Here is a 13,452-nt window from a genome sequence, read left to right on the forward strand (position 1 = left end):
CCCTGCTCCAGTTTCACGTCCGCTCACTGACTCTTAACTGCTTCATTTTTTAGCACGTGATCTCTTACGTGCGGCACGTATCAACAGCTTTCTTGGGGCCCAGGAAGGTACGTCCACACTGTCCATAACCGTTGATGGCGGTTTCCAGTTCCCCAGAATATCGTCACAGCTGTGTTAGGCAAGACAGATTTTTACATACATCCCTGAATTTGTTCCCTGAGCAGATTGTTTGTTTCAGCTTAGAGTGTGGTCAGTCTTTCCTCCCATCGTCTTGCGAGGCCCTGATATCAAACGGTTATGAAGTGGGTATCTATTTCTTATGGTTATATCTACCTGGTTTCAGACACGTAGAGTTTGTCCCGTTCCTGGGGCTTAACTAAGAATCTTCCACATGGGTAGGGAGAGGGCAGAGGGTCTTCCACATGGATAGAGAGAGGGGGAAACGTGGATCATCCACATGGGTAGGGAGAGGGCAGAGGGTCTACCACATGGATAGAGAGAGGGGGAAACGTGGATCATCCACATGGGTAGGGAGAGGGCAGAGGGTCTACCACATGTGTAGGGAGAGGGGAAGTGGATCATCCACATAGGTAGGGACAGGTCAGAGGCACATTTCCCCAGAGCCACAGGGGGGTGGGTGGATCCCGCCTGAGCCTGAGTTACCGTGACCTTTATCTTGTACATTGGCTCTTTTGTGTCTCAGGTGAAATTGTCGTTTCGTAATACCTCCTCTCGGTGCTGGATCCTGCCACCCGGAACTGGTGACTCTACCTTTAATGCACATACCTGGTGACCCAGTGAGAGTACCTCACCAGCCCTCCTCCTCGTTGCGTGTTGTGTATGCGTCATCTCCTCTCATCACTGTGACCTCCTGTTCCATTGTGGTTTCACTCCTGCAGTAGGCACGGAAGGTTCGTGGATCACGTTGGGCTTCAGCCCTCCCTCCCACCCAACCACTTTCCTTTCATACTCATATCTGGCTTCCCAAATTGCCTCTGTCGACTCATTCCTTGTTTTATTGTTCTCCTCATACCTCCTCCTGGACCTTTGTCACCTCTGTGCTTGCCCTCCTTCCTCATTTTTGTGAATCTTCCTCATTAAGGCTACGTTCATTTTCCTGATGGTTCTGTTCCCGCATGAATGTCTTGAGATGCGCTCACGTTTCCACAGTCAGCCTTAAGACAATGTGACTCAGAAACACACTCATCATCATTACAAGTCATTTCACCTTATGTACCAATATAAGCTCAGAAACCATGATGACCACCTTATCCAATCATGGATAGAGACCTAACGTCGTCCACCGACATCTTGCTGGATATGTGAGTCTTGATAAGTGTCGTGGAGTTCGCCCTCTTCACTCCCACCCTAACCATAGGTATCGTAGTTTACCCAAACAATAGTCTTAACACTAGTCTCCACATATCATCACCTGGTTCACATACACCAGCCACAGCGCCGACACACGATGTGATGGTCTCGTATACACGACATATTTGTTGCACCTCCTGTTATTGGAAAAGCGTTTCCACATACCTTGACGGACTCTTCTCTTGCTAAGTTATTATCTATTGTATCTCTTGTGTCTTTCATGGAGTTGATCGATTCATCCCTACCTCATACAATTAATCCACGTCGATGTAGTTAGTTTTATTAAGGGGCTTAAATGGTGTATAATGTTTTCTCTTGCTTTACTTCAAGCAAATCTCTCCCTTTGCTGTTGTTCAGTTTTGGCAAGTACAGTTTCCTTGCTCTGTGTTAGACCCTCTTTAGCAGATATATGCGTTTCCAGCATTATGCAAGTAAATCAGTAGTGTAGTATATCCTGATTCGATTTGAACAGATTAAGAAAAGATGAATTCACACAGGACATAGAGTTCAAGTTACAAAACTTCATCATTCCACGTTCCATCTGCTTCTTCAACCAAAGGCAGCAGGAAGCACATAGCTCAATAACATGGACAACAGTATAACCCAGTCTTCTCCTCACAGGCAGCAGACCTCACAAAACAAGTAGATAACCTCAAGAACAACCATTCATCATCAAAAGAGATCTTGCAAAAAGAATTCCAAACCGCAAGAAACACCGTGGCTAACCTTATCACTTTAAATCAAACAGAAGACTGGCACCTCATACGTAACACTGACTCCAAAACTAACAAGTATCTTTGATAAACAATGAGGAGGATCCAAACCCGCCACACTGACCCAAAGCCCTAACTCATATAGCACTTCAAACCCAAACAAACTTCATCCCTTCCTCCAAACAGCAAACAAACATACTTAAGCAGGAGTCAAAACTGAGCCATAAACGCACCACATCCATGAACAGAAAGGTCACGAAAAATCACCTCAAAATCATCCGGACACAACAGCTGACCCGCCCTTCACTTCCACTCACATTTTCTAGACCTTAAAAGAACTTCCCTGCAACAAACCCTTGACAACAGTTCAAACTTCCTTATCAAATATTTAGGCACTCATGAAATTCAAGCACTTAATGATATTTTCCTTCACTCAATTTGTTCCACATTAAAATCCCAGACAACTGGGAACCTGCCAACATAGTACATGTTCGAAACTTAAACCACTCAACTTCTTCTACTCATACCATTCCATATGGCTGTAACTCCTTCAGCATCCAAACTCTGAAAAATTGATCCACTTCAGAATGTTGAAAAATATCCTACCGTCACCTACACAACGTAGACCTAATCATTCCACCACCACACTACAATACACACCACAGACCTTACACAAACACATCGTGGACGGCTTCGACCAACCTCGGCCCCACATCATCCCACACAGTGGCAGTAGATTATCAACAGAGTATTTGACACTTTCCCCCGACATATTCTCACACAGGAGAAACGTGACACCACTGTCCACAACGATGACAAAAATAAATAAAAAGTGGTCGACCAACTTCATAGTCAAGCCAGTGTCACTCACGATGTCGCCACGTGTAACAATCCACAAATTCTAAGATGGAGTTACCCATGGAGCAGTTGTCTCTCCAGCTCTCTGTAGCATATATCTTGCATGACCTCCCATCACCTTCTCCAGATACGGTATGAAGGTCGCCTCATATGCAGACGATCTTACAGCCACGTGGCAGCATCCTGACACTGTATAAGCACCGACAAAAATGCAACACGCCATCACTCGACTGAAACCCTGGCTTACGTAGGAGAGAATGTCTGCATCTTTATAGGAGTTTTCAGTAAGCATCTTTACCCCCAGACCGACGTGAATCCAACCTGCAGCCTTCCGTGTCCTTGTAAGACCAATCGCTCTTACTCAACAAAATCTCAAAGTGTCTTGGACATCACTTATGACGCACTCAGGGCAAACATCAACACAAACGTAACATACAAACCAAACGTCCACAGACCACTTACTGCCTCACATTTAGACAAGGAGGAAAGACCCATAGTATCCTATGTAATTGATTCATGCGCTTCACCCTAAACTTTGCCTCACTTGCCTGGTCATCCACTGTCGTGAAAACAAGTACAGTAAAGCTGCAAACCACGTATTTTTTTTTAGACAACACTCAGCCAACACCTACAGTCATGAAACAAGAATTCTCCTCATACAGGTCCACTTCAGCATGAATGAAACTCATTCCTCTGGAACGTCACTCGTCCCGTTTTCATCCAAACCACCAACCCCCATGGTAGAAATATGAAAATGACCCCTTCCTCACACTTTAGAGACCTATACTCACACATTCCCTCTCCCCAACAAACATCAAAATAACACAAGATAAGTACACCGTTATTACCCAGCAACTACTAAACAACCGACCACCCAGCCCAATCCTAAACGCCACCTCACCAGACACACCCATCAGAAACTACATTCCCTAGACATATCCGAGTCACTCTTTCCTATTTGTGTTCTGGACACCAAACCTTTACCGCTCAGTTTCCCCGCACTCTCCCTACATAGACACATACAATATCACCACACTTGATGACCGATGGCCACATCCAATGGTCGCTGAGGAAGCCCAGTGGAAGATAGAACTCCTGAGGCAGGAAGGTAAGGTATATATATATATATATATATATATATATATATATATATATATATATATATATATATATATATATATGTGTGTGTGTGTGTGAGTGTGTGTGTGTGAGTGTGTGTGTGTGTGGGTGTGTGTGTGTGTGTGTGTGTGTATGCACACATGTGTTCGCTATTTCCCGCGTGAGTGAGGTAGCGTCAGGAACAGGAGAATGAGGCCTAGAGGGGTGGGGGGTTAATTCGTTTGGTTACTTCCTGTGTACCTTCCTTTGGAAAGTAATACAGAAAGGTAGTATTTCCAGGCGTGTGTTCGTTCTCCCCCAGACACAGATATTCATTTCTAGACGGCCTGTGTTTACCTACCCTTAGCCTTTCTAAAACGCACAGATCTGAAGCTAAAATCATTGAGTCTCGTCGTCTGAATATCATACCTGTGAACAATGTGGCTGTGGCGATCAGGATCATTCCCTGATTCTAGAAAACGCTGGTGTGATCAGTCGTCTTCTGTGATCTCTCAGAGAGATCTCTGGCGCTGCCCCGGGTTCATCACACGGAAGTGGGAAGCCTGCGAGTGGTTTAACGCAGATAAGGAACAATACAACTGCTACACGTGATACTATGGACGATTAGTGAGGCCAGAGAGAGAGAGAGAGAGAGAGAGAGAGAGAGAGAGAGAGAGAGAGAGAGAGAGAGAGACTCGGGCATCCAGTCTTTTAAGACTAATAAAGCCAGTGATTATATAACAGTGATGGTAAACACTGTGTCTTACTTATTTCATGCGGCAATTAACCTCGATAACTTGTAAATGTTTTTTTTTTTTTACTGAGAGACAGACGTTATTGGACTACGATTCAGCAGCTCCACAGAGGTCGTCTCTTAATTAAGGTACTGTGTTATGTTGCATCACCTTTTATAGAAACGTTTCTTAGGGTCTTATGGATGGCATTATGTGGTATAATGGGAAGCAGCTTTCCCCCTGAGAATTCTTTTTTTTTACCCTTGTTGTTACAGATATCTCCCTGTCTTTATTAAAGCAAATTATTGAGTGCTCAAAATATTTTTTGTTTACCCAGTGTGCGGCGAGGTTTGCTGTATGCTATCTACGAGGTAGGAATGTCGACCTTCTGTACACACTTTGTGAAACTATTATCATTCTCTCTTCTCTGATTTTCAGTCTCGCCAGTCCTATCTATCTATGTATCTATCTATCCATATTTCAATCTGCCTATCTGTATATCTTCCTATCTATCTGTCTATCTATCCAATTACCTACCTATCTGTTTATCTTCTTGTCTATCTGTATATCTAATAAAAGTACTTCATTCCCACTTCACCGAGATGGACCAGGCACATATAGCCTCAGGGACATCACCCACACACATCCACAACCCAGTACATCACAGTGAAGTACGGTCTCCCACACAGATGAAAGTGCTCCTTACCCTTTCCACTTTACACACTGAGATGATTCGTCTTATAAGACCAACACGTCTTCCTTCACACCCTCCTCAGACACAAAATTCTTCTATCTGATTCCCTAGCTATCCCTCCAGCATTATGTAATCCTTCGATCCACAATCAGTTCACTCGACGTCTATCCATCTCTTCCCTAGTTTACCTTCCCTCCTTATAATCTCTCCTGTACTGTTGTATCTCTCCTCAACCCACCGATCATCTGCCATGCGTTCTGCATGACCGTACCACCCTGAAAGGCTTTCATCCACAGGCTGGCCAAAGATCCTCCTCACATCTTTATTCCGGCGCTATTACTCGTCCCTGTTCCTACGTCTGAGTCCTCCTGATCTCACTATACACCTGGGTGTCCCATCCATCCGTCCACCAGTGTGTGGGGACAAGTACTCTATCATGCAAGGATCTTACTAACACTACCCTGAAAGTTCTCACATTTACCACAACTACCAGCGCAACACCTCTAACTCTCTCTTCTCTTTTGCGAGATTTGATATTTCAGTTTCAATCTCAGCTTACCTTACCACCGTCCTTATTAAGCTTTACTTCCAGTTAATCATACTCAGCCACAACCACTAATCCTTCACCGTGCAGACTGATATTACCCCCTGACCTCCCTTCACTTTTGCAAACCTGTTGTCTTACATCTATTCTCATTTTCCTCTTCAGCGTCATCCTCAGGTACGCTTGATCGACCCAGCCCACCATCCCACCCCCACTCATGTTGTGGTCTGTTCATCTACACAGCCTAACTTGCGTACAAAAAGATAGGACAACAATTGTTCTCTTTCACAGCACAATACTAAACCTTGCTCTCATCTCACACGATGCCCCATCCATAAAGTCTAGACTCACTCCCACATGTGCTTCAGATCACTCGCTCATGCCACCATCTACTAACACACATGCATTGTATATATATATAATATATATATATATATATATATATATATATATATATATATATATATATATATATATATATATATAGTGATGGACGTGGCACGGGCAGAACATGCCCTGATCAAAGGCCATCTTGAATGAAAGAAAAATTGAAATATAAAAGAGAGAAGTTATTCCAAGTGTTTTTGACGTAACTCTTGAAGGAAAACATCATTTAAAGAGAGAAAGACGAGATAATTAAGAGAATTCCACAGCTCAGATGTTCGAATGAAGAAGGAGTTACCATACTAGCTAATAACACCTTAATCATGCATATCATAGAATCAAAACTTCCCAGAAGTATGTTGTTATTCAGTTCATGATATACGCCTTTCTCTAAATCCCTAAAATGTTATATACACCGTTTTCTCTGAGACTTTCTCCACTGCTTGACACGGTGCAAATATCTAATCTCTGATGTCACAGGTCAGTTTCATAATCTGGGTGTCTAGTATTCATGATAAGTTTGAGAGGAATAAAAACTCAGCTTTATATTAGTGCATCCTCAGAACTCAGATTTTTCAGAATATTTTAGATACCGTCACACAGAAACTGGGAAGGAAAATATATAAAGAACAAGAAAATGGGATAGCGTGAATTGACAGTATTCGTTTTCATTAAAGGAACCCTTTCTAGTTAGATCAACAATCTATAACCATCTTTACAAAAGATTATCCTTAGAGATCTTCAAAATATAGGTTCATACTATCCTTATAACACCCCACCAGCTGCCCCTTTCAGCACATTTACATCTAAAAGTCTCACTTTTACGCACCTGTCAAGTTGTATGTAATCCAATAACGCCCACTGACCATCTTTCCTACCCACATATGTTTATTTGAGTATGTCCCTCATCTTGAACCGGATAATTCTAATAACCAGTACTTTCTCAAAACACAGCTCCACAAGCTCTTCACTATTTCCATACATGATACTGAATACCACATGCCACCCCCAGTTACACCCTCAACTGCCACATTACTCACCTTCGCATTTATATCACCCATCACTAATACCCGGCCTTATGCACCAACACTGTTGACGCAGTCACTCAGCTGCTCCCAAAACAATTGCCTCCCATGATCTTTCTTCTCCTGGCCAGGTACATAAGCTCTTGTCCTCTCACCAACCCCTGACTTTACTCCCAAGACATTTCAAAACCATTCTTCTCCTTTATCCTTGAGCTTCGTTTCACCCCGAGCCAGAACACCCAGGTTTCTTTCCTCAGACATACTACCTATCTTTCCTTTCTTCTCATCTTGGTTACATCCACACACATTTAGACACCTGAGCCATCGAGGAGGATGAGAGCACCCTGCTGGGCTCCTTCATTTATTTCAGATACTGAAACGCAAGAAAGGGGGGTATTAGCCTCCCTGCTCCCGCCCCCTTTAGTCGTCCGTGGCACACAGGGAATACGAAGGTATAATTCCTTTTTCCCTATACCCTCTCTCTCTCTCTCTCTCTCTCTCTCTCTCTCTCTCTCTCTCTCTCTCTCTCTCTCTCTCTCTCATACTTGATCGTTTCCCGCGTCATAGCGGTGCGTGTGATTAGTTTTTGCTGATAACCACGAGGTTGTCAGCAAGATATATATATATATATATATATATATATATATATATATATATATATATATATATATTGATTCATAGGTGTTGCCGGACTCCTTATGCATGAAGTTACACTGAGAGTTAAAAGTCAACTTTAGTGAGGCTGTAACATATCGAGCAGAGTTTCGTAAAGGAACATCTTAATCCAAGAGTCCATCATTACCCTGGCACTGGAAGTAGAGCAGCCTTGGGCTTTAGGAGTCTCGTGAAAGGAGATCCTGCGGTTATTATTGAACAGATATTAATGTGCCTAGTGATGATTATGCAGAAAAAACACGTACTCGTAACATTAGCAGTATGATATGCTATACAAGTAGACAGAGATTATATATCTCAGCATGTCAGTGATTAGTGATACAAATGATATCAGTTAGGATCAACACTGATATCTGATATCATGCTGATTTGACATACGTCAAATATCTGTATCATTTGTGCAAACATTTGCACAACATGCGTTTCACACTTAATCTATCAGTGAGATAAGTAAATATAATGTGTCATATGTTACACTGGTGGCAACAAGCAAATGTGTACATATATTGTAATGACTTGGTTTGTTGAATGATTCAGAGATGAGTAATGCGTGTTTTGCATACTGATTTGAACCATGTCCTCGTATACAATACTTTGCCACAATGTAATACCTCTGTTGTTGGCCAGACGAGGAACACCATCGAGCAGTGGTCTTGTTTTCACTTTCTTTATTTCCTTTAGCCTCTAATGCACGTACGGTACAATCATGTGAAGTAAACACGTTTCTAATGTTGCAGCACCACAGGTTTTAGGGCATTGGTACGATGCTTTCAACTTGTTCCATTTTTACAGTAATTGTAAATGTGAATCGGAATCGCGATATACAGAGAAGGAAGTCTGAAATAATCAATTTATGGTTACATAAATTCGAGTGTCTTGGTTTCCTTATCGCAATTATTTGCCATACATTATCTCATCAGTTTCTAATCGCAGTAGGTTCTTTCAAATGATATTTATCAAGCATCCGCCAACACTAGCATGGCGGCGAATCCTCTAGCGCATGCGCATTAGAATAGTATCTTCTTTCAAGTGGAATTATTTGTTATCCTATAACGTTCCCATACATCAATAAACTTTTGATATAATTAGAAGTATTTGATTATGGTTTAATGCTGAAGAAAGACAGCAACCTAGAGAAGAAACCATTCTAAAGTGAGCAATAATTCCTAAAATGGTAACTGACAACTGGCATCATTTGAAGTTGCCGTATTATCGCTCAGTGTCAAGTTGGCGCTAGTTGAGTTGGGTGTAACGTGTAGAAGCTCGACGGAACAGTTATTATTCCGACAAAATGTCTGAGGAAACCAACGGTCAGGAGAATGGGTCTGTCCCAGAAGTGGAACTCATCATTAAGGTAAAAATGAATCGAGTTTTTGCAGCGACGGGCTGAGAGATATTTGCTATTGTTGTTGGGCTGTCTCTATCATCCGAACCACCCGCAACTCAACGGTCGCTTATAGACGAAACGCTTCTCTTGCGCTATAATAATATGTGTATTATCTAAGACATCTAGAATTACAATCTAGGCATTACGAAAAGAAATACTTTGGAGTTAGTTTTTCATTAATGGCTGTTTCGGCATGTGGCCTTTTCGGTATCTCGTGAGCTTCACAGGTGTACGAGCCTTTTCCGTATTTGTTTGTCCGTCTGAAGCCGTTACCAGGTACTAAACTACCATAAAACTGGAGAGGAGGGTGGATGATAGTTTGAAATATATCAGGGAAAGGTGTATTCCATGAGAGGTTTACTTGGGTGCCTAAGAGATTGGCCCCTAGAATTTTAAAGTGGATATCCTTGGCATAGCTCTCATATGGCGGCCCTCCTACCTTACTCGCCTACTTATCGCTGATCGTAGCGAGAGGTAAAAATGTAGTGAGTAATGAATAGGGCAGCAGACTTATCTCCCCATCCAGTTCCCTCCCACCGTGTTATCAGTGACACGATACGAGGCAGCTCTGCATATCGCCAGCCTGTTCTTCATGAACGCGGTCTCATTAGAAGAGTACTTACATGGATAGTTAATTCCTCGACCTCGTTCTTTTCTTTTCCTGATGTTACAATGACCATTTAGATTTTCCTTCATATTACAGTTAGACCAAATTACCCGCTGGTTCCAGAGGCATGAAAGAATTCAGCTTCGGTGTGTTCAGCAGGTCGGTTAGGTACACACACAAAACCTCTCTCTCTGGCTGTGCTGTACTGACAAGGTTTGAGGCTACATAGTCTGCCTTTCCTTGTGTGTGTGTACCTTTTTCCCGTGCAGTTTTTTCTTATCCTGCAGTACTTTTGACATTGTATTGTCTTAGCCTAACGTGTGAACCGTGGGAAATGTTGACCTTTATCATGATCATGATAAAAAAAAAGAAGTCATTATATGCATAGATTTTTTTTTATTATTATTTCCATAAACTCTGAGGAAAATGTAAGAGATTGAGAATTTGATCTTGGACTGCGACGTGAGTATGCGGTAACGAGGTGTGTTGGAGTTGGCGAATGTCACTGGCTGAGAGAGCATGAAGTCCACCGGTGTCTTCTATTATTGAGACGAGAAGGTAACGTTGGATTAACTGTTGTTACCACAAGAACATTTAATCATTTCAATGTGGCAGGAATGTGGTAAGATGTTAGGTATTCCCTGATGATTTAGTGCTCTGCGAATCACATTCCAGGTAGAGCTTAGAAATTAAGTAAATGAGTTTTATGAATTCTGTAAATGAGTTTTTGTAATATTTTGATATTTTTTTTTTTAGATGATTTATGATGCTATGGAAGGATATCAACAACTGTAAAAATACCATGCAATAGGAGGTGAAGCAGTGTGACATGTTTTGGGCGTATTTTTTTTTTTTTTTTTTATCTTTTTGCATAGAAGCAATTTTGTTTCCGCACACATCATATAGGCACAGAAAAACAGGTTGGGCGCTAAGTAGGTGTAGGAGAAATAAAGAAATTGCTTGGACACAAGTGGAATGGATTGATGCCATGACGTTCCAGGTGGGTTATAGAATTTAAAAGAACGAGTAGGTTTTGGATTTTGATTTACAGCTAATTCACTGCTTGGCTAGATTTTGGATTAAATGTAGATTTATCATTGTACCGACAAAGGTTTATTGATGATTACGTAATATTGTCACTTTTGCTATGGAATGAGCAGATTTTGTTGATACTTATGCCTCGAAAGCTGTTTTAGTGATTGGTGGTGTAGTAATGTGTTAAGTTTGGTTGTATGAAAATTGATGTAGGCAGTCGTGATGCACATTTTCGTTGATATTGGTAGAGTTGGTATAATGCAATTTTACAGAATTTATCATTAGGTATGTTAACGAAATTTGAAGCTTTTCTAATATGAACTGAAAATATTGTTGATTCTCTGTAGTGCTGCATGCAACCTTAATAAATGGAAACATAATTTCTTGTGGGATAAATTTTATTGTGGACATACTGAAATGGAGGGTTGGGTGATTGGGAAAGTATTATTCAAGGATAGTTAAGAAGTCGTTGAACCTTAGAAGAAATTGATAAAACCTATAGAAGCCTCCTTTGACAACCAAACAACTGAAAGTAACCAGCACGTTATTTCTAATGCTGATAAATATATGATTATTTTGGTCTTGCATATACATTTTATTGATGGGAGGTTTGTAAATATATGATTATTTTGGTCTTGCATGTACATTGAATTGATGGGAGGTTTGTATGCTGAGTGCATATGCTTATAGGCTAGAGGAGGTCGCCCGTGGCGGGAAAAGGCAAACGCACTCTGTGAAGCAACGGAAGACGGAACCAAATCAATCCCATTTTACAAATTAACATGGATAGCAAGTGATTTTCAGCTGCCAAGGGAAGTAAGGTGAGGTATTCATAAATTCACTTTATTTCTGTAAGTCGTTCACATACAAATGCAGTAAGCATTCCCATACTTTTCCTCATCATAAAAATCCCAGCCATATTGCGTTATTTTCTTCCGTAAAACACACAAGGTTAGGCTAGGCTTATTATTTATTATTTTTGATTTACTTAGGTTACGGAAGAATAATCAAATCGCGCTGTTCGTCTTTTTTTTTCTGACTAGTTCCATGTAAAACGCATGGAATAAAAACTGATCCCAGTCATGCTTCCCCGGTCTCGATAATTCTCAACAATTAGTCGTACCATTCCATAAGTAACCGATAATTCTGTCGAACTTATTTATGGTAGCGGCATTTTAGTACACTTGCCACGGAAAAACATTGAAAGTCTCCGGTAAGTAACTGAGTGGTCTCACATTAATTTTTTATTTGAAAAATTATTTCATGTGTGGCTTGTCGCCGTGGATATAACGTATTCTAGTTGTATTTATTTCATCTCACATTTGACGTAGATATTGTACAAAACGTCGATGAAACTGCACTCGCGATGTGAGGGAACTCGGGATCTTAGCTTGTGATACTTGTGCTAAAATTGTTGATTTTTGAAGTATTACCGAATAACCGTGTGCACTTCATGTTAGTGCGGAAGGATCAGAATACATTTAACTTAGAGGTCGTAATATTTCATGATTTTAGTATCCACATTATTTATTTTGTCAACGAGCTGGGGGATAGAATGTTAAATATTTTGCCTATTTTTTCTTTATAGTGTTGTACTATTGTAGTGAAATGTTTTTGGTATAAACATTCGTTTATTGGTTGAGGCACGTTTGAGACTTATTTGTTAAACTGCAGAGGAAATACTAAATTCAGGTTGTGACGGAAATGCGAAGTCAGTCAGTCAAACAGGCCTACTCAACAGAGTGCGTTGCTGCTTAGTTTTCCAATTAATTATGTCACCGGAACTGGCGTGATTACCCTGACCCAGTCTGTTCCTGTAAGTGAACTAGATTAAGTTGGTTAAGTTTACCTGAACTTGAGTGGAGTCGTGCTAGATTGATGTAGCTTCACATACGTGTGCCAACGTCAGAATGAGCGAGTTTGGGATAATTCTTAATTTAGGTCTGAAATTTTGATAAAATGCCCTTGATATTTTGAATTTCAATTTGTGTGTATGTGTGTGTGTGTGTGTGTGTGAGTGTGTGTGTGTGTGTGTGTGTGTGTGTGTGTGTGAATAAGGGCAAGGTTATTAGGTTCAGTAAGGTTGAGGGGCAAGTCAGTTGGGAGGTAAGTTTGAATGGAGAAAAACTGAAGGAAGTGAAGTGTTTTAGATATCTGGGAGTGGATGTAGCAGCGGATGGAATCATGGAAGCGGAAGTGAGTCACAGGGTGGGGGAGGGGGCGAAGGTTCTGGGAGCGTTGAAGAATATGTGGAAGGTCAGAACGTTAACTCGGAGAGCAAAAATGGGTATGTTTGAAGGAATAGTGGTTCCAACAGTGTTATGTGG

General features: G+C 41.3%; 1 protein-coding gene across 1 annotated transcript in view; it reads left to right on the forward strand.

Moving 5' to 3' along the window:
* The first annotated feature begins 9,295 nt into the window (after positions 1-9,295).
* The window catches only part of Clic (chloride intracellular channel protein 5), a 153,723-nt gene continuing 149,566 nt past the window's right edge, over positions 9,296-13,452 (forward strand). The window contains exon 1 of the mRNA XM_071675063.1: positions 9,296-9,450. Coding sequence (XP_071531164.1) covers positions 9,388-9,450 — 63 coding nt within the window. The 5' untranslated portion in view covers positions 9,296-9,387. The remainder of the gene's footprint in view (positions 9,451-13,452) is intronic.

This window comes from Panulirus ornatus, chromosome 20 (assembly GCF_036320965.1).
Source record: "Panulirus ornatus isolate Po-2019 chromosome 20, ASM3632096v1, whole genome shotgun sequence".
NCBI lineage: Eukaryota > Metazoa > Arthropoda > Malacostraca > Decapoda > Palinuridae > Panulirus > Panulirus ornatus.